Source organism: Bactrocera latifrons, unplaced genomic scaffold (assembly GCF_001853355.1).
Source record: "Bactrocera latifrons isolate USDA-ARS-PBARC rearing strain unplaced genomic scaffold, ASM185335v1 scaffold_121, whole genome shotgun sequence".
NCBI lineage: Eukaryota > Metazoa > Arthropoda > Insecta > Diptera > Tephritidae > Bactrocera > Bactrocera latifrons.
The window spans coordinates 237,949-260,572 of record NW_017534642.1 but is presented as its reverse complement, the minus strand read 5'-3'; the positions used below and the strand labels follow the sequence as shown (position 1 = coordinate 260,572).

The 22,624-nt window shown below is 41.7% G+C and overlaps 1 protein-coding gene across 4 annotated transcripts in view; it reads left to right on the top strand.

Moving 5' to 3' along the window:
- The window catches only part of LOC108978394 (MAGUK p55 subfamily member 5), a 135,235-nt gene that overhangs the window by 75,159 nt on the left and 37,452 nt on the right, over positions 1-22,624 (top strand). The window contains exon 1 of one of the 4 annotated variants that reach the window (XM_018948645.1): positions 5,724-5,980. The exons of the other annotated variants lie outside the window; for them this stretch is intronic. Coding sequence (XP_018804190.1) covers positions 5,961-5,980 — 20 coding nt within the window. The 5' untranslated portion in view covers positions 5,724-5,960. Of the gene's footprint in view, positions 1-5,723; positions 5,981-22,624 lie in introns of those variants that run through there. 4 annotated transcript variants of the gene reach the window in all.

Here is a 22,624-nt window from a genome sequence, read left to right as displayed (position 1 = left end):
GGCAACAGCAGCAGCGGCGACGTGCCACAAGCAACGCTCTCACGGGAGCGTCAACAAATTTGATGCCTTCGCGCGCGCACAACTACTATGTTGCAGGCAAAAGCAGCAACAAACAAACGGGATTTGTTGCAGCCACTTGATGTTCGTTTTTTGTTGTTGTTGCTGCAGTTGCAACAGTTGTTTTGCTTTTCGCATGTTTTGCGTATTTTCGTTTTGTGCTACCACACGGCGCTGCGTTGCAACTGTTTGGTTGCGTTGTTTTATTTTGTTGTTGTTGTGCTGGCGCAAATGTTCACATGCCGCACGGCGCTGTCAATGCAACTGTCACTTTGACAGTTAGTGTGCTGCGCTCGAAAAAGAAATTCCGCGCATCCTGAGACGCCGGCGAGCATTTGCGATATGCGCGCCTGTATGAGTGTATGTGAGTGTAGTGGGTACTTATGCGTACGCAGAAGCGCTCACTTTATTTAAAGGGGGTTTCGTTTGGGAGAGTTTCACCTCTTTCATGCTATTGTACCTTCTTTAAAGGCGATTTCTTCTTGCACACTTGCACTAAATTCACTTCTCTGTGAGTGCCAAATGCCTACGTTTATGATGTCACTGTTTTTGTAAAGCTGTGGATTGCTGCTAGACGCTAAGCGCACAAAGCTGTCATGAGGAACGTAAAACAGTTTGCATTTTAATTGAAAATCTGTTGCCGCAGCAAACTTTTCAGCAAAACAACAGCAACCAAACCCTGAAGCAAGGCGACAGCAACAGTAAAAATAAATAAACATCAGTAACAACAACAAAGCGCGCATCACGTATTCATTTATTGGCAAGAGCTTGGCGTCAACGCGTAAGCTATCAAATCACAACGCGCCAGCAGTTAGCTGAAAGCGTGAAAAGCAACGAAACAACGCGACGCAAATAATACCAGAACCGTGCTATAAACAGTGGTGCCACATGACAACAACAACAGCGCGCCCAAAATCAGCATTTGCACATTGTTGCACAAGCTGTTGCCGCAAATGTTTTACGCTGCCATATTAGCTGCTGAACAAGGACATGCGTGTCGGCTAGTCAACAGCGCCAACAACAACGGCAAAAGCGTATGTTGCTCGGACGCACCAACACGCACTTCAGGAGTTCAATGCTTCGTGTCGCGCCTGTTGCATGGCTTGCTTGGCAGCGTTAAGGCGTGATATATGTGTAAATTGCCTAGATATTGCAACAACAAGTCGAGCAAATATTTCACATCAAAAAGACATAACAGACTGTCGACTGTTAGCTTCAATTTTGCTAGTTCGGCTAATTGCTCTTGGTTAAGTTAGACTTTTGGGACAATGAAAGTAGCGAATTAAATACAAGCGTTGGCGATTCTTGTAATTTATCAATCTTTCAGCTGTGAAAACAAGAAAATAACTTTTTTGGGACACTGAGCATTCTTAAAACATATACAAAAAACGAAATAAAAACAATGTTCATGGTATGAGATACGTTCTTTTTTCAAGCGAAAATTGTCTGGCAATAATTTTGGGACACTTTGAAAACTTTTGGGATATCAAGCGAATATTGCTAAGGAAAAAATGTTTGGGGCACCTTAAAAACGTATCAAATATTGTAAATCCAATAAAACTACTTATACTTATATTGGGACAAACAAAAAATTAACGGACCCCCTCAAAGTACTGAGAAAATTAGAATTAATACTTGAGAAGAATATTAGCTCAGAAACAAACATATTTTTATTGTTTTAGACCAAAAGGAAAATTTTGGGATACTCGACAAAACAATTTGAAAAGATGGGAAATGTGTGTAATATTACTCTTAAAGCATTATAGACCTAATAATATGACTTATTCGTATATTGGGACGAACCGACAATTTTTGGGACACCTCAGAAAACTCAGTAATGTTGAAATAAAACTCCAAAGGCTCGTTCAAATTTAAATTTTCCTTCTTGGGACAAAACAACAGTTTTTGGGACACTTGCCATAGAAGTGTATAGTATTGAAAATGTCAGAAATTTATGTAATATTACTCTTAAAATATTATAGACCGGATAAATTGAGAAATTCATATATTGGGACAAACCAACAATTTTTGGGACACGTAAAAAATATTAACAAAAATTTAAATAATACTCCCAAAGACTGCAAGCTCACCAAAAAAAAAAAACAAAAAAATTCTTGTTTTGGGACACACTTAAAATTTTTTGGACACCTCAAAAATACTAAGAGTTTGAATTCCCAGAAAACAACCACACAATCGTCTACGGAAAACAAAATATTATTATTGCAACGTGCTTGTGTGTGTACACTTTGGTTTTGTTTTTGCGGTTGCAGCTGACTGAAGTACACGGCCTGTTTGTCTGAGCCTCTCTTTGTTATTCTTAAGCTGAGTTTTCGCTTTTTTATTATTACTTTGAGGGTTCCACTTTACATAAGTATGTATGTGTGGACATACGTGATTATACGCTGTATTTCATGAGAATGCCTCCAAGCGAAGGCAAGCACAGCGCACTGTGGTCATGCAAGTCACAAACCACAAAAGCAACAACAAAGGCAAACATACATTTATGTACAAATATACCACTACTGAAGCGCTTGCACTTACGAATCAACTTGCCACAATACGTGTACCGCATACCGACACGGTTTAGAAAGAGTTTATATTCGAGTTGCACCAACAACAATGGTAGCGATTAGAAGTTTAAGCAGTAGCACTGCAACAATAAAAATCAATTGGCCCGCCTCGTTCACCAAACCCTTGTGCAATATTCAGGAGTGTGTGTGGGTCTCTGCACTTACAACTGTTGCACTGTGTTGCATGTAGCACTGCAGTGGCCAGTTACCCGACTTGAGTTGCATATGAGGCCCAACGATTGTGACGCCGACTGACTGGCCGAGCTCACTGGCTATTTCGTTGAGTCTGGACGAACGACAGATGATGAACGGACGCAATGAATGATTGACTACAGGAATGCATGCGGCAATAACCGGTTTCGGCTTGTTGTTGTTGTTGTGTGCGCTGATTGTATTGTTGGCTATGGAGTTTCTTATTGCTGTTGTTGTTGCCATGCATGGCTTGTTGTTATTTTCCTGTTCACTAGGTGTAGCTAGCCAACCCCGCAGCCTTGTCGTTGCCGCATGCAACAGAGAGGCACTCTTTCCACACACACACACACACACGGACATGGACGTGTGAGACTCCACTCTTATTTACGTACGAAATTAGCTGACGTGTTTTCAAAGTTCACCAATGGCCGGTTGCAGTTGCCAGCGTTACAACTCGCAGCATGTGTGGCCAGCGGGCGCGGCGTAAGTTGGCAGCCTGGCTAAAGTTGCATGAAGGGCGAACGCGCTCGAATGACTTTGTAGCGCTTGTCTGCTGTGGCAGGGCGAAGGCTGGGACGGATATTAGTTGTGTTGTTTTGGGTTTTATTTTGTGTTTACATTTTTAGCTCATCTCTTAGCCTTTTGTTTTGTTTTTCTTTGGCTGGCGGGCATAATTTGTTGTTGCTGCTGAACTTTGCGTTTTGTGACTTTTTCGGTTGTATTTGGCTTAGTCTCATTCTTATATTTTGTTTGTGGCAATTTATTTCTGATTTCGCACATGACTATTATTTTCAATTGTACGTTAGGCCGAAGTGCTTGCAATACACTGAGAAAAACAGAAGGCACGTTCTGCTCAGTTTTGTTACCCTTTTTCTGAAACTTACACGCTTATTTGAGATAAAGTCCAGTATTATCGGCAAACTCGACCTCTGCCCTCTGCCTGACTATTCTCACTCCTCCTTTGGTACCGCTGCGAATCTTTTATCGGCGTGTACACCTTAAAATTTCAACATCCGCGCGATCGCTGTTTCCCCAGTCTCTCCCAGATCTTCGTGTTCGCTTCACTCGATTTGGATTTGTTACGGTGTAGCCTCCGAGCAGTCGCAGGTAAATTGAGAAGCAACATTTGAGATAGACTTCGTGGAATTTGCTGACGAACAAGACGACAAAAACAAAAGCAACAAACGCAGCTCTGCTGTGCGCTGAGCATGTTGTTGGCGAGGAAGCGCAGGCGAGCAGCTGCCGGCGGCAAGAAGACGTCACAGCACGCGGCGCAGTCGACGTCTTCGTAGGCTTGAGTGTGTATGAGCGCCATTGTTGTCGCGCGGACGGACAGCCTAACGAGCGCGCGTTCGTTGGGTTACACCGCTGTAGCTGTGTGAATGTACCTGCACCAGGGACCGGCTCAAGTTGGCGAGCTGCTGAGTATGTGCAGTTGTTGTAGCAGCGCGCCGCTGCAATTGCAGCATTATATTTTTCGATGCGAACGAGTGACTGAGTTTGTGTGTGTGTATTCACATATGTACATCGGTGCTGCTGATTGTTGAGCTGTGCTGCTTTGCACGTGTGTGGGTGCGTGTGAGCTGTTTGCTCATTGTATTTCGCTTTATTTGATTTCATTGTACCTGTGCGCTCGAAGCGTCTATTTGTTTGCTTGCTAGTTGCCGTGTTCCTTGTTGTTGTTGTTTTCGTCGTATTTGCTTAGAGGCACTTTTGGACTCGCTTCGCTGTTTCGCTTCGAGTTTCACGACGTTGTTCAGCTCGGCTGCCATTGCAGCAGGTATGGCGTTGTCAGTCTTTAAGCGACTTTGCCACAAACGGATGCGGCGGCGCAAACGCGACGGAAACATTTTACAAAAACAACAAGGTGCATAGTAATTACAAGCGAATCAAAGTGAACAAAAAATAAATACAAATTATAAATAACTCGCATGCAACAGTCTGTAAGTGCCACAAATGAGCAAACGCGTAAAAATTCAGTTTTTGGCGTAAAATAGCAACGATTTGGATCCAATTCGCAGCCCAGTCAGTTGTCTTTGCGTTGTGACTGCTCGGTTTAACGGCCGCCGATTTGAAAATCACTGCAGATAATGGAAAAGTGAAAAGCGCGTTGTCAGCTTCAATTGGACACCACGACGCAGGCGCAAAGGAATGCGCACAGAAAAGTTTAATCAGCAAGTTGTAAGCAAGCGACTACTGCGCAACTAACAGCAAATGCAACATTTTGTGGCGATTTTGTCCGAAAATAGTCGCAGCTTTTTAGCCGAGTGTTGTTTTCAAAAATTCACTTCGATTTCGAGTTGCCAAACCGGTGCCATGTTGCATGGCCCACCACCAATTAGGGGCGTCAACTGTGGCGACCACATTTTTGCCGCATTTTTGTAATGCCACAGATTTTGAACAACAGTTCGTTACGCTCAAAAACGTTCAACGCGCCGAAAACAATTGGAAAACACACTAAGAAAATACTGCAAAACGCCAATGCAGCGTGACGACAGCCAGAAAAATATGCAATAATAATAAAAAGCAGCGAAAGTGAAACCAAAGTGTTCAAATACGCCGCGCCTGCCGAACGGTGCGCGCCCGTAACAGAGTTGCAGGTGCCACACTAAGCGCTGACGAGTGTGAAAATTGTGATTTTTCGAACCAAAGTGTAATTAAAGATTTCAAAAATATAAATTAAATTCAACTGCAAGCGTCTGTTGAGCGCTTTCGTGTGGCGCGCATGCGCAGTGATGCGGAACAGCAAATTAAAATTTCTAAACTACGAAAACAAAGAAAACTGTTTAAAACTAATAATAATTAAAAAAAATTTTTTTTAAATATTAAAAAAAAAAATATTAAAAAAAAATTATCTTAAAAATAATAGAATACTAAAAAGTAACTAAAGTGTAGTTTGTCTAAACCTTAAATAAAAGAAATAATAATTTAAAAAAAACATAAATGAGAAATAATTATTTTTGGAATTCTGTCCAATTGCGTGTTCAAAAAGCGTAATTTTTCTAATAAAAAAGTATCAACACGTAAATGTGTGGCGAACTTTTAAATGAAAATAAAAACTTTCGACTGCAGCAAAAATTCATACACAGGCAACAACAACTAGCAGCCTTGCTGTAGTTAGTTGGCGAAAATCTTAGAAAAATGCGTATACTCAAGCATTGGTAAGTGAACAGCTCAAAAACCGCTGCCAATTCATGAAGAATATAACTGTGAAATTGGAAAAATATCAATAATGAAAACAAAAATAAAAAAATTAAAATTAAAATTGACTGAAGAACCCTCCCCTCTGATAACGCTTAATTTACATATTTCATACGTTAAGTCAAAATTTTTATAATTCTCCTTGAGCTTATAAGAAAAGTACTTAAATATGCTAGTGGCTTCAAAACGTCGGAAATTGTAAAGCAGATGAGCCTGTCTCTTATACACATCTAGATGTGTATAAGAGACAGTTTCATACGTTAAGTCAAAATTTTTATAATTCTCCTTGAGCTTATAAGAAAAGTACTTAAATATGCTAGTGGCTTCAAAACGTCGGAAATTGTAAAGCAGATGAGCTTGCAAGAAAGACACACACACACCTACAGATCAATTCTATGAACTTTGTCCCAGCTTTTGTCAACAAGCAACACTTGTGGGGTTGCGAAAGCCTACTGACCCAGAGTAGTACATAAAGGTCCATGGAACTCTTAACAAAGTTCATATCGCAGCCATGATAGGCGTGCTAACTGCACGCTGTCCCATTGGCACTCATGCGGTGAGGCCAAAGATTTTAGAGGACGCAACTTGTTAACGCTGTAAAGAGGAAGATATGGTCGAGCTTAAGTCTGATTAAGATTAAAAAATCTCGGCAAATCTCTCAAAACTGAATATAAAATTGCATTGCCTTCATTGGTGAGTTTCTGAAGTCGGGTTAATGAAGTAATGGTCCTTTAAACCGGTTAATTTTTGCCACATCGTCGGAGCCTCACAAACTAACAAAGAATTCAACTGATTTGTCTGCTTACCATGTATATGAGCGCTACGGGGTCTTCACCTCACGCGACTGCGCGCTGCTTGTAGTTCAATTCTCTATGCCTGCGCTTAGAATTCTCTCTCACACCTCGCTTATTATTAATTGCACAATTTCAGTGGAAATATTTATGAAGAATAAAATAGAGAAGAAGAAAATGAAAACGAATTTCAGTCGTTGAATTTGAAATTGATAAAGCAAAACGAATCGCTAAACATTCAAAGCACGCAACGCGCAAGCGTACAGAACCAAAAACATGACAGCAACAACAAAATGAAGGTAGCAACAAAGCTGCGTGCTTATAAGTTCATAAGTAAGCGGCGTGGAAAATTTGTATGAGCAGACACACACACACACACTACGTTGAACCTAAATTTGTTTTGTTTCTGTAAAAGTAGTTATAAATAATAAACAAACAGGCGAGCCTGAGATTCACTTACACAACGTTTCGGTAGCGTTTAGCGTAATGCGACTGCTGCCCGCCTGCGCGCTGTGTCACTCTTGGGTATACCGCAGCGCTTGCGCCTTCGTCCAGCTCGTGTAGAAGACCGCGCTGGAATTTTAATTGCGCGCCATGTAGCGATTGCGACACCAGCGGTCGCGCATACCGCTAAATCGAATGCCAAATGCATGTAAATCAGTTTTGGCGTTAGGCGCTGCTGCTGCTGCTTCCGTGCGCACTTGCTCGCTTACATACAAATGCGATTGCGGTGAGGCGCGACGCGTGAAGATTGCAATGACTGGCATGCCAAGTGTCAGTGTGCGGCGCAGCTATTTTGAAAAGAGGAAATGTCGTGATAAGTGACTGTAACTCGTCGGCAATTGCCTAAGTAGGGACGCCACGATTTGCTAGTTAAATGCAATGATGCGCTCTGGGTAATTTCATGTTGGAATAATGCACAAAAAATTAATTGAAGAAGCAATAAAGTTCCAAGGCACATGTACATACATACAATATTGAACAAAACTGAGGCGCCCCTACCTTGGTTTGTTTGAACTTAGAGGTTTTCAAAAATAATTACCGAATATTTTTTACTCATTTCATGTCGATATGCACCTCTTTGCCAAGCATTTATTATTTTATTTTTAAGGGCGCCATTTTATATTCTTAAACTACAGTGTCTTGGAAAAAGAATTTTCGTGTTTCTAGTCAAACTTTAACTTATTTTTTTTTGTATTTATAATGAGCTTTAATGAATCAAATACAGGTAAATATGTACCATTTTGGTCGACCACTTTTTGCCATTTTTCCGCCAGAAACATCAGTGGAAATGTTTTCTTGTTGCTCGGCGAAAAACTGCGACAAGTAATTTCTACAGACTTCTCTTGAAGCCTATTTTACTCCATTAAGGGAGTTCGGCATTGACCGAAACAAGTGGTAGTCCGATATTGCAAGGTCAGGGCTATATGGTGAATGCATTAAAACTTCCCAGCTAAGCTCTCCGAATTCTTGCCGAGTCATCAAAGATGTGTGTGGTCTAGCATTGTCCTGGTGGAAGACGAAGCCCTTTCTGTTGATCAGTTCTGGCCGTTTTTTCGATTGCTTGCTTCAATCTCATCGTTTGTGGACCGTAAAATGTAGAATCAATCGTTTGACCGGGCTGGAGCAGCCCATATTGGATGATTTCTTTCCAATCCCACCAAACACTCAGCATAGTCTTTCGAGGTGTCAATACTGGCTTTGCGGCCATTTGTTCAGCTTCAACACGCTTGGGCTATGATTTTTCCCACTTTTCGTCTCCTGTTACCATTCGTTTCAGAATTGGTTCGATTTCATTTCGTTTCAGCAAAAAATTGCAGATGTTAATTGGGTCCATTTAAATTTTTCACAGACAATTGGTACTCAAACATCGAGCTTCTTTTTGTAGACAGCTTTTTTTAAACGGTCCAAAACGGTTTGATTGGTAAGAAGCTTAATATCTCAACTCACCAACACTATACGGTATGACACATTGTGATTGGTAGCACTGGAGATATACGACTGCAACGACATCTATTGACAGAATGCGAAAAGACTTTTCCATCGAATTCTCTACTTCGAAAATTCCTAGTGTGGAAAACAAACACTGACAATATCTTTCTATCCATTAATGCGAACACAACTCAGCTTGCAAGCCGCCCCTTTTACCACTTTCAGTCATGTCTTCGCGGAATTCTGTGACTTTTGTATAAATATTGGATGAGTTTTCGTACAAATAGCGCTTTAGCCACATTCTGCCAATGGTAACTTTCGAAAACAACAATTTCTTATGATGTCAATGCTGTGGAAAATCAACTACAACAAATAATGCCTTCTTTTGTCTGTCAAACAATCAATAAAGCTGAGACTTTCAGCGGCAGCTGGAGGCGCTTGCAGTTACAAAGAGAAAGAGAAAGCGAAAAGGAGGGGCGTGCAGGTGCTAGAGGAAGTGAAAACTGTTTATTAACAAACATATGTACACATGAAATTGCCCCGCAACTGTAAGTAGTAAATTCAATTTAATCTGTTCGAAAAAAGTTAGCTGCGCCAAGTTTCTTGGATTTACCACACTTCACGCGAGCGAGTAGCAGTGGAAGAAATGCAAAGCTTTTTATAACTTGCAGCATGCAACTTTCTCAGGTGATTTAAAACGGCTGAAAGTTCTTAAGCGCTCGGCGGTGAGGGCGGGCCGGCTGCTGGCGCAATGAAACTGAGCGCCGCGCACAGCTGCCACATTGAAAAACTTGCGATTTTTGCGAAACTTTTTGCCGCTGCCTTTAAATGCGCAAATATGTTGACTGTGGCATGCAACGTGGCGTGCTGCAGCGCATAAACAACTTTTCCAATGCATTTACGGAAGCGCGTGTGTGTGTGCAGTCACACGCTGCAGCTGGGTCGAACCAAGTGGTTGGCTGCTTTGTGGCGGCGGCTAAGCTGCCGTTTTAAGCGCACACACACAGGCGCACGTGATCGTGGCACTCGAAATGACATAAGTGCACGCGCATATCTCAGCCGCACACACACACCCACACTTACGCATATGTGAGCGTAAAGTAGAGCTTTGCTCCAAAAGCAGCCTCCAAGCTACTCACCTTGCTTTCGAGTGTGTGTCTGTTTACATGTGAGTGCCCACTTACGTGCCACATTTATCAGTTACTTTAAAAATGCTCGCGTGCATTTGCGGCGTGTTTCTCGTTCCTTCGTTTTAACGTTTTGTTGCCATTCTTGTTTTTGTTGACTCAGTCGCTGCCATTGTTGCTGTGGCGGTTGCCCTTTGCTCAAGCCCCAGCGATGAATCATGCAACGTCGCGCTGCGCCACGAAGCTCAGCTTGTTATGGGATTTTATTATTGTTGTTTTTAGCGTGTTCGGTGCGCATTCGAGGTATGTCGACGTGCATTACCCCTTTTAAGCTCAAACAAATGCGCACGTCAATGCATTGGCTGAGTCGATGAGGTGAACCGGGATAAAGGAGGGAAGTCAAGTTTAATATTATTTGTTCATTTTGTTGGTATTGGAAGCAATATTCAAATATGTCGTTAAGGAGCTTAGTGGGACCACAAGTCTTAGTTCCAAGTCTAATAAAAATAGGCATCGAGTTAAAGTTAATCTTGTGGGCTGTATTGCAGCCTAGCTACAACATGTCTTCGTCGCTACAGTGCCACAAATCCAGGTTTTGTTCTGTGTACCATGGGGCGCCGTCTACATATGTAGGATAGTTTACCTCAATTTATGAACTTCAGTTGGGATACTGGGTTTAGGTTAGCTAAGGTTGGGTGAATACCCTGATTTAACATGAAGCCACGAATAATCCCATTTTAACTGCTAGAAAGGCTTGTCTGAACCTGCAATAGATTTGTTAAGTCAGCTAATTTCAATTCCAGCCAATTCGCCGGATTTGTACAAAGTATGGCAGTCGAGATGATTCAGGCGAAAGCGGGACCTCACCTTCCTCATTGCAAACTTGACAAGTTGCGTCCTCCAAATTGGATTGGCATGCGCTTCCAGAAATGCAAGTTTCTTACATTTGTGGCAAGCACCGCTGCGAAAGTCAAAAATTTCAAATAAGGATCGCAAAAACAAATCCAGTAAGCCGATTCAAGGCACATGCACTCAAAATTAAATTCCGAAATCGCAAACACACACCCGCATGTGCGGATCCACTCACATTTATATGCAGATTTCTGCTTGCGAACAAACACAACATCACAAAATCACTACGAAATGCGTGTAGTCAGCCGCACACACGCTCGGGCCTCGAGTACTTAAGCAGCTGAGTGTTTTTTCGCTCTCATGCCGGCAAAGTGAATAATAATGAAATGATATTTCGAGAAATGGGCGTTGAACAAGTTCAGATTTGAGCTGACTTGTGTACAAAAGGCTTAACGTGGCTTACGTTTTTGTTTTTGTCCTTTCCTAGTTGTGTTGCAGCACTGCTTACAGCCACTGCCCTCTTCTCCACCTACTCCACCGCTGCTTCTGCTTCTTGCGCGCTATTTTTTGAATTATTATGAATGCATAAGAATCGTGTGTGTGTATGTGTGTGGGTGTATGTGAGTGCGGAGCAGCGCTCAAGTGTGTGCTGTATACTTGTATTTGCTGAATGTATGTGTGCGTGTGTGGACGGGAGGCCTTGTGTGCCCTTGTGGCATGCCAAAGAGTGCTATGTCGCTCTCACACACACTTACATAGCGTTGGAAGGCTGCGTGAGTGTTTAAGTTGTTTTTTTTGCTGTTGGTTGCAGCACGTTTGTCATCCTCTCGGCTGTCGCCTGCAGTCGTTTTTTGCGAGCCGTTTATTTTTAGTGTCGAAAGTGTTGCCACCAAACGGGGCCAGGCGAGTCACACACACCGGCACTCATACATGCATACCTATGTGCAAATATAGCACACTTACATGTGGATAAAGTAAGCGCGCAGCATTGCCATTGCCACTGAGTGGGCGCAACGTTCTACTTCTGAGATTTTTTACTTTGTTTCCTTGATTTTATTTCCTCTTTCTCTTTCGGTTTTTGCTTTAAACCTACTTTTAGCATTTGTCCGCATAGCGCAAATAAATAAACAAATATAATCCCAATTTTCTTACGCACGCTTCACATTCTACGCGTGTGCGCATGTGTGTGTGTTGGCCGAGCCTTTGGGCTTATCCTCCGGTGTCTTGCTGCGTTGCTTGTGCTCGCCCACAGCTTAAGTTTTTTGCCCATTTACATATTATCTTATTTACATACAGATATGCGCATATTTGGGCACCGTCTTCTTGCCGACTTGGCTTAGCCTCTTTTTCCACTGCTCACCGTACAAATCGTTCTCCTGTGAATTGCTGCGCCTTCGTTTGCTTTGTTTATTTCCCTTTCAACATTCTTAACTATTTATGTTTCGGCGCTTTACACACACAGCCTGCTGTCTGGTTTTTTATTGCTGCTGTGGCTCTGCTTTGCTCTCGCAGCCGCCTTTACCAGGTTGCTTGCGCTCGTATTCTGCCATTCATTCATTGTTTGAACTTCGGATTTGTATTGCGGCTCCATCTTCACTTGCCGCCTGCGTCCGCTGTTGCTGTCGCTGCAGCCCTACGCTAACGCTCTGTGCGTCTCTTTGTCGGCCCGTCAGCCTTCATCTTGGCATCTTTACGAGCATCACAAGCCCATTCCCTGTACTTCGTGCGCTTTAACAGTATGCCTCTGGCACTTGGTGCTCTACCATAACCTGCCCTTCGTCACCACACACGCACCAGCTTAGATGCTACTATTTTTTTGTCTCATTCGTCGCTTTTTCCTTCTGCGCCACTTTATTCGTTATTTTCCCGGATCGCATAGAACTCACAGTTCAATTTCCATGTGTTTTATGCCCCGTGTGTTTTGCTTCCAGCCAGTTTATTGTTCGGTATCACAATTTTCAGTGGAATTTGTGCGTTTTATTATCCACATTTTCGTTTTTAGGAATTCTCTGATTTGTGCCCTGCATTAGTGGTTTATTGTATGCTCGTGTTATATTTAATTTTGTAAAGAGCTTATTTGAATTCATCTCCGCCATTATAATTCATGATATTGTCTTGAATTTTATCCGTTGGTTCAGTTTAGATCACATTTAACTCCAATAAATGCCAATCAAAGAGTTATGGATATCATTTCCGAGACTTCCTACGCAGTCATCGCTCAACAATTTCGTTTTAGGGGTCTTAAGATGTTGCCGGTGCTGTAAGCTTCGATGCTGAAATAGTTGTTCTCACTTTTCACTTGGCTTCTCTATACCTGTCTAAGCTTTCCGGCTTGAAATCTTCTGGACGATGTAAGAATAGTGAAACAATACTTTTGAGTTGATGTGCTTTTGGTTTTGAGTCGGATTTCTGAGTTTCAGACCAAATAATTTTGAGAATCTTGATAGGCTTCGAACGAGCGACCGTTCTCTATACTCGACTGGTCAGGGAACAGGTATGTTCATATCGAGCTTTGATTTCTGTAATTTAAAGTACCTCCGTGTCCAGCAGCGTAATGAAACGTCTGACGAATTTTTTTATATAGCACTGATTAGCGTTTGATCGATTCCGGTGTCAGCCTCAATTATATGTAAGTGGTTCCGACTTGTCGGAATCTCAATGAAGCTGGATGCACTATTCATCTAGGTCCGATTGGTTCATTTGGTTCCGGATTCAGGCTGAAGCTTGTGGTTGTGGTTCCGACTCATCGTGGCCTCGATGAAGCTGGACGCACTAAGTTTCTAAGTCTGATTGGTTCAAGGTTGAAGGCAGATTTGTCGCATTCTGGTTACCAATTTTGTTGACAAGCTTTCTTCATCAGCGGATACTCTTTCAGTGTGGCTGAGAAATCACTTCTTCTTGATAAAAGCTTCCGGCCAACCACAACGCTGCCATTGATAGCAAAGACTTTTGTCTGAGCGTTAATGCTAAAGCGCAATTCGTTCCACTTTCCCAGGTTTTCCGACTTCTTGCCGCTTTCACTGTATTTCTAGTTCCGTTATATTATTTTGCCATAATTAAAATTAATTTCCACAGTCAATGAAAATGAGCAAACCAATTAAATATGATTGATTTTGGATTTTCACTTTTCATATTATGCAAGCCAACTGCATGCCACATTTCCCCGAAGTAACCGAGCTCAGCGTGAAAATCGCGCGCTTGTGAACTTTAGTCAGCTTAGTGGTGTGTCGGAAATGCCGAGCAAATGAAATTAAAGTATCGAACATATGTTTGAAAAATATTCAACCGAAAAAATCAACAAACCAAGCACATTAAGCGTGCAGCAGCAACAACAATAAATGCATTTATAATCACTATGGCTGTTTTTATGTGCGCTCTACTTCTGCACCTGAGTTAGTGTAGGTGCACGGTAGAACACTTCGGCAACGCGCAGCCACTCAGCTGTGGCGCCAGTATCACGGCTTGCCACGGCCGAGCATGACTAAACCCAGCCAATGCTTCAAAAGCAACAAAAGTTCACAAAAAGCACTGTGTTTGTTGCAGTCAAGCGGTTGGGTAGCAAGTGTATGCTTGTATGTGTGTGAGCCGTTGGGCAACTGCTCGCCGAACCTTCGTGAGCTTTCAAGTTCATTGGCCCTTACAGTGCGCTGCAATGTGCTGCAATTTCGTGAGTGCTGCTCTTTGTTGCATGCATACCCTCCTTTGTCAGTGTGTGTGTGTGTGTGCAGGCAAAGTGGCTGGCTTGCTGGGCTCCACTGCTGCCTTCTGCTGCTTTTGGCTGCAAGCAAAGGCGTGTAAAATGCATTTGAGTCAGACAAAAATCATTTTTCACTTTGTCACAATGCTAATGAGTCTGCGCAGCCGCTGCCGCTGTGAAGGTGTGCATACCGATGTGCATGTAATGGTTACGAGCATTTATTTTTAAACATTTTTCTTGACGGCCGCGTATTTGCCGAGCGTCTGACTGCCTGACTGGCACACAAACATATTTATATATTTATTTTTATAAACACAAAAGCGCAAATTAGTGGAGATAGTAACTTAATAGCGTGTATATGCCCGTATTAAATGGAATTAACAACGCTGATACACACATACAGATGCACTTCTTTCTGAACCGAGTCGCACACACTTTAGCACTTTAGTAAGGAAATGCGTTCTAAAGAAAGAAAAAAACCTTAGCTATTTATGGAAAAAAAATAAAAAAGTAAAATAATATGAATATAGAAACAATTTAGAAAGCAGATGTAAAATAATGGTAGTCGAAAAAGTATTTTCGTATTTATAATCAAAATACAACTTATTAGCGAATTTCTTCTCTAATTTCACTCATTTTTGAACACCTATAACTTTTTTCCAACTTCCCCGAATTTAATTTGTTTTTTGCTTAAATGAAGCTCAAAATCTCACCGTTTCAAAGTGATTGGTAGTACCGGAGATATACGACTGCTACGACATCTATTGACAAAATACGAAAAAACGTTTTCGAAATATAGCATGTTCAGATTCTTCTTCTTGATTGGCGTAGTCACCGCTTACGCGATTATAGCCGAGTTAACAACCGCGCGCTAGTCGTTTCTTCTTTTCGCTACGTGGCGCCAAGTGAAGCCAGGTCCTTCTCCACTTGGTCCTTCCAACGGAGTGGAGGTCTTCCTCTTCCTCTGCTTCCCTCGGCGGGTACTGCATCGAATACTTTCAGAGCTGGAGTGTTTTTGACTTGTAGAGTTTGGTTTTTGTTTGTCGAGAGAGGACTTTGCTTCTCAATTACCTACTCTGTCCGAAGTAACACCTGTCGGAAGCGTTATCCTCCGTTGGATTTCTAGGCTGACATTGTTGGTGGTGTTTACGGTGGTTCCAAGATAGACGAAATTATCTACAACTTCGAAGTTGTGACTGTCAACAGTGACGTGAGTGCCAAGTCGCGAGTGCGACGACTGTTTGTTTGATGACAGGAGATATTTCGTCTTGCCCTCGTTCACTGCCAGACCCATTTGTGTTGCTTCCTTGTCCAGTCTGGAGAAAGCAGAACTAACGGCGCGGGTGTTGAGGCCGATGATATCAGTGTCATCGGCATACGCCAGCAGCTGCACACTCTTATAGAAGATGGTACCTTCTCTATTTAGTTCTGCAGCTCGAACTATTTTCTCCAGAAGCAGGTTGAAAAAGTCGCACGATAAGGAATCGGATGTATGTTCAGATTATAAAAACAAAATTAAAAAAAATTAAAATATAAAAAATAAATTAAGTATATACATACTTGTACATATGTATATAAAATATATATGTCACAAATATTTACTTCTGCACATATTTAAATAGTATACATACCTGTAAAATCAACTAAGTTTGCTTGTCGCATCTTCAATGTTTTTGATTTTCTCGAAAATCACTATCAATTATGCTGACCTGGTCACGAGAGACATACTCATAGCAGGACTATGGTTACTACGAAAAACAACAACAACAACTATCGCAATAATATACTTATAAAGCTGAAGACAATGGCAGCGCCAAATTAGCGCTAAAAATATTGTGTACATAGACAATAATATTGCGCAGTCAACAAAGGAACAACATTGCCTTTATGCGCATAACAACAACATAAAGTTATTATAATATGCTTGAAACAAATGCAAGAAAATCAATTGGGTAGCGTAAATAATGCTTAGCAGCAGCGAGACAAAGCAACGAGTGACTTTGAACTTGACAGACATAACTTGATTAGTCACCTTTTCCATACTTTAATAATTGTGTGTGTGTCTGAATACAGTAGACCATTTTTGATAGGCCTTTATAGTTTTATTTTATTTTAATTGAAATATCACTCTGATAACTTTTTGAAAATTCTTTTACAAAAAATACGTGGTGACTCTGTGTTGTTGTTTCAGTGATAATTTCTTGATTTCATGGCAAAAAAAAAAAAAAAATTAATAACATTTATTTATTAAATTTCAATGCAGCTGGCAACTCTATATATGAAAATATACTTTTATTTTTAAAAATGTAATTTTTAGTGCCAAATTTATTAAATTTTAATCTAAGTGGCAACTCTATTGAAATTTTTTTTTTGTTTTTGTTTTTTAGAAATATACTTTTTACTACCAAACTTTATTTTCTTATTCCGTTAAATATTCTAAATTTACTAAATTTCAAAGTAGGTGGCAACGCTTTTGACATGTATATTAATTTATTTTGGAAATATTGTCTGATTTTACAATATTTCAACGTCCCCTAGTAAAATTGGTTGCCCTTAATAGTTGTTAGAATTCCAAACGGAAATGAATGTTCCTTTACTATTCTCTATGAACTCATATTTTTTTACTGTGCTCTTATGATTTTAGCATTAAACAGTTTTTATGTTACTAAAATATACGCAACAACAATGTGTTGCCTCTTAATGGAAGACTCACATAGGTTTCTCCTTCCCTTTCCTACATATTTGCCCTACCGTTGTGAGTTTTTATTCACTTCTTCTACGGCTCTGCGTGTGTGCGTGTGAGTGTTGCTTGCCGGCAAAGATTACCAAAGTCCAGGTATACGAAAAAATTCTCTTTTAACAGAAATCTGCTTGGTAATCCGCCTGGGAAAGAAAACGCAAATGGAAGTGAACAAAAGCAGCGCTACATTTGCCGATGACTCAGAAGGAGGTTTACGGCCGAAAATCATAGATAATGACTGGAGTAGGTACCCAAATACTCAAACGCATGTGTGTGCGTAATTTGGTTTTTATAGGTTCTTTTGTACCCATTGACTGGCGACTTCGCTTGATACGAGCGACCGGCAGGTATGCAGGTAGCCTCCGAGCTACAATTCTGACGCAATATGCTAGGCTGCTCATTAATTTTGATGCGTTAAAAGCACCACAAGCATCATCTTTCAATCACTTATGAAGCAGGGAGGACCTAATCAGTCAGTGGGTCAAAGATTGCACAGATGCTTGGCTTGGTAGTAGTTGTTGGTGCGAGATTGACAGCGCAGTTAGAGGATCGCAAGTGTCGATCAAATTGAACGAGTAGCCTAAAGAATATACATTTCCCATACAGCTTTGATTTATGGACCCATTAAGTAATCGGAAACGTCATTATTCATGCTCGTAAGAAGATCTGACATTTAAAGATCGCTTTGATGGTTTAAAAATTTCAATTAAATTGTATTCTGTGCTTGTAGAAGTAAGATGTGATCTTTGTTACTAACAGAGAAAGATCTGAAGCATATATGAAGATCTCCAATAATCGCCAGAAGTGAACAGCTTGTTTTCAAAGCCTGATTTAAGGTTATGGGTTATGGGTTATGGGTTCTCCTGCGTGAAACAATATTGTTAGAAAGTTCGACTAAACAGGATCTCGAAAGCCTACACCAATCCATCAGCCATTCAGACAAAGTTAAACTTTTTTTTAATATTACTCTGGCAGACCAAGCAGCAGTAACCGGAAAAGCAGAGCCAGTAGTCTCTAGATGGCCACCCCAGTACTGGCTAGAGTGGAGCGCCAAATTTCGTTGTGAGTACGGTTTCCGAAACGCTAATTCAATTCACATCGCCAGACATTAAACCTTGTTTGCTTCTTTTGGTGACCACTGATGACCTCCCGTTGCGAAGTGACTGTCCAAGACATTAAAATTTTGATAGAAAAGTAATTACCACTCTCTTTACCAGCGGCGCCACACTTTGCCGACTGCAAGTCTTTTAAAATGTAAATAGAAAATAGTAAATAAATAAAAAACTAATTTGCTGTTGACTATTTCACAAGTGAAAACCGTGTTTCTAGTGACTTTTAAATTTCCATTAGTTCCACTTTCGAAAGCACGCACATACAGCCATATCACATATCCGGTGGTTGAACGTCCCGAGGCGATTGACGTCTGTCGCGCTAATTTACATGCAGACAACTTCCGGAACACAAAGCAATCAGAGTGACAGTGCGGTCTCTATGTAAGGGGTGCGGTAATTAAACGGTTGTTGAGAACGGAAATATAAAAAGTGACAACATTTGTGGCACCGAATCGGTGGTGGCAGTGCATGCGCTCGCACTGTGTGGTGGAAATAAGTTTTGATAATTCCAAAATTTCGAAATAGACTAGTCACATTCGAGTTTCAACCGTGTCGCTCGCCACTGTCCTGTGCAGGCGCGCGTGTGTGTTCGCGCGTAACGTGCAACAAGTGTATCGGCGCTTGCCTCGCGCAACAGAAGCACTCAATCGCTAGAAAAATGCTTCCAGTCAGCACCCACTCTTGTTGTTTGTTGTTGCCACAATTTATTCATAAGCAACGCATTTAAATGGTATGCACGGTATTATTATTATCGAAGTCGTTCGAGTCGAACTGCATTTGTCTCTGACTCAACTGTTTGTTGGCCCTTACGCGGGGTAGCTGCTGAAACGTGCGGTCTGTGAAGTGTAATCGGCGATTTGCAGTGCATATTTTAAGCTGTAGCGAAGACAAGCGTTTCGAATTCATAAGAATTCAGCTAAGAGAGAAAGAGATTTTGGTTTAGATTCTTTGAATACTTCATTTTCGTTAGAACTGCTTCTAAATTTTGGATCCGATTTAATCGACACCAACGTAAAAATGAAAGAATTCAAGGATTCCATTACTGTATGAAACGAGGTGAGCTTTAGGCTCCAGGTCTAACCTTGTCCTCATTACGATGACTCAGAACCGCAACGGGGTCGGGGTTAACTCAGAGACATCGTGGAGTCGTCAGTCCTTAACTTAAGTATATGCCACAAATTCTTGTTAATATTTCCTTATCTGTACCTTGTCCTCCATCGAACCGAAACACTTATCATGGTCTTCAGATTCTTCAACTTAATTCCTTAATTTGACAACATCAGCCCTACTTGGCTTTGCAACTCATCTCAGCACGTTAAGCACCTGTTCATTAGCTAAGCTCTGTGGCTGCCATGTTTCATTGCCAACGAAATATAAATACTCCCCTAATACCTTAAAACCGAACCTAATCAACATGTATTACTGCAAACGTCTTGACCTCCCCTCATGCTGAGACTCGGCTCCGCTGTTTGTGCGCCACAAGTCAATGGCATTCACATTCACATAGCGGTAATTCAGTTGAACTCTCTGCTGATGTTGCAACCCCATGAACCTCACATGTTCAGAACAAATACAGTTGTACAGATATTTGCGGCACATGGTGCCACATCATTGCCAACGTGACTTTGCTGTTATGGACTGGACGTTGCACAGTGCCAAACAGCTCAGTCACTTTTCGTCAATGATTACATGATAAACGCTTATTGTTGTTGTTGCTTGTGTTGCATATGAAATGCATAGATGTCAATTGGGGCAGACATGTTGTTGCGACATTCATTTGGGTGCAAAAATTTCAACACACAGTCGAAGTCGTTCTGCGAAGCATTGCCATGTTTTTAGAAAAAGTGGTGGAAATCTGTTATAGATGGTGTTTCTTCTCATCTCTTCTCCACAACTTCCTAGTAATGTTAAGAACGCTCTACGGTCTTTGAGGTCTTTCTATCGCATTGCGCCATCGCAAAATCCTTTTCACTTGAAAATTTTCTCATTATATTAACAGTTGTCTCCTTATATACGTACTCCGCACCATCGCTTTCAAATACTTATCAGTTTACTCGCTGTCTGTTCTCCATTATCTATTCCCCTCATGGGATTTCATTCTAACCTCACTCCTTAACGTTCTTCCTTGTTAACTGCTCAACCGTCACCCTAACATTTCATTTCCTGTGGTTCGCAAAATCCACTTTAATTGAGTGCGGTGATGATATCGTGCAATTGACTGGATCACCCTTTTCGAAGGGTTTGTCGGAAGGGCACTACAGGTGCTTCACTTGCATTATAACAACAACCATCAGCAGAAATAATGTAACGTCAGCTGCTTGCTAAAGACATAGTGGTTATTTAGCATAAGTGAGCAGGCATGAGTTTGTACAATCAAAAAGTGTTCTGTGCAAAGCAGAGAGAAAGAGACGGAAGTGAAATTCCAAGTAAGAAATTAACTCTGCCATTTTAATGACAAGACGATTATTGCGGTACATACTCATTCCACACTAGGAGTATTGAAGGGTACCAGGTTGAACGAAGGTCCGAATTAAGTTCTTGTCGGGGTTAAGTTAAAGTGTTTTCAAGGAACATTGGCTAGCTTCAGCCGAAAAAACTGAGGACGTGACTTCAATTTTGGGCGGTTCTGGATTGCCAAATATCCGTTCTTAGTGCGCGTAGGGGCTTCAGGGGTTATAACGACCTTGTATCTTCGAAATGGTCATCTTGTTTTATGATACCGTAAATAAACTGCATTGTTTTCTCTCGGGCTCCCCAGCTCCACCAAAACAATGTGTGAACTACTAAAGACTAATCATAAATTTGTTTTCTTTTAAACTAAACCAATCATAAAAATACTGGTTATATATGCACAAGAGCATAGAGCTCGTATAAATATTTTCGTAATCATCGCAAAATAATAGCGACAACACAACGATGCAAGAATGATGCGGTGGCAGTTACAGTGAGCGGGTCGGGTCGTCGAAAAACTAAGAGTGCGGAAGCAGCAAAGTCTGTTGCGTACGGAAAAGCGTAAGTGCAGAGCTCTACTCAATCATCGTTCTTCCCGAAGGCTCCACGCGTCCCATGTCTTGTGGCACCGCATAATGCGCTTGATTGCGTAACTGTTAGGGCGCACGAAAGCTGACATTCATCGAAATAATCGCATCTAACGGTTCACGTGTAAGACAAGACGGGCGCTGAGGTGTGAGTAGAAGTGGGCCAGGAGGGCAAAGACGCTTTCTGTCTTCGCAGAAATTCGGTGTGTTGCGACGAATGGAATTTTCATTGAAAGCTTGCGCTCAATGACATCCGTTGAGTGAGTGGTTGGGTGGGTAGAGTAGATGGTGCGAGTGGCGTCCACTGATGCCAGACGTTTCTTTTTTCTCTCTGTCTCCGCTTGTTTCACTTCTGCTGGGTGGGTACTGTCCCATTATGCTCTTAAGCATTTCAATTTTCCAAGTTCATATGTTTAAGCTGCCACGCCACTGCACATAAGATGATTCCCTGCAAAGCCAATAACAGCAACAACGACCAGCAGACAAGCGGTATTTGCTTTTCCGCGCACGTGTTTGCACTCACACCCACATGGGCGCCCACGCGCGTTTATACATTCACATCCACAAAAGTTTTCCATACACGCGCCCGTGTGGCATGCAACGGTCTAGTGTGGTGCGCACAACAATCCTGCCACTCAGCCACCCAAGCGGCCACAACTCGGCCCTGCCTTAGCTTGTATGTGTGTTGCTGACAGCGCAGCAGTGGCAACAAATGGAAATAATAATCACAACAAGCGCGGAAAACAATGTGAATATGAAACCACAACAAAAATAATATTCACTTAAAGACAGGCATCAGTTTGAACGTGGCAAGTTCCTGAAACTTGCAATAACATCGCTATGTTGCATGTGGATTAATATAACACCAACGGTAACATGCGTACACAACAAGCTGCCATAAGCGTCGGTGAGCCGCCAGCGGTGCAAAGCGATTTCAAGCAACATCTTCAGGCACGCACCAAAGAGGGAAATGGGTGCATTTGAGACACGTGAGCTGCCGCCGCGCAGATTTTGTGTGGCAATGTATGGTGTTGAAATTTCAAGATCTTTATATGGAATGAGGGGTATAGACAGCAGGAAATTGATTTATATATAAAGTGTGAAGATGCCTTTAGCAGAGATGAGGTCTGGGAAACCCAAACTTTCTACTTCAATCGCAAAAGCAATAGTGCACTCCTCAGCGTTTGGCTAAGGGTAGAACCGAAAACGGAATTTGATTTCGAGTGCGACTCTTATGTTAGAGTTTATTAGTTATTTTATGCTTAGATTGGTTTATGTGCTGGCTTCCTGTGGTTTGCTACTGAACTGCTGGGTC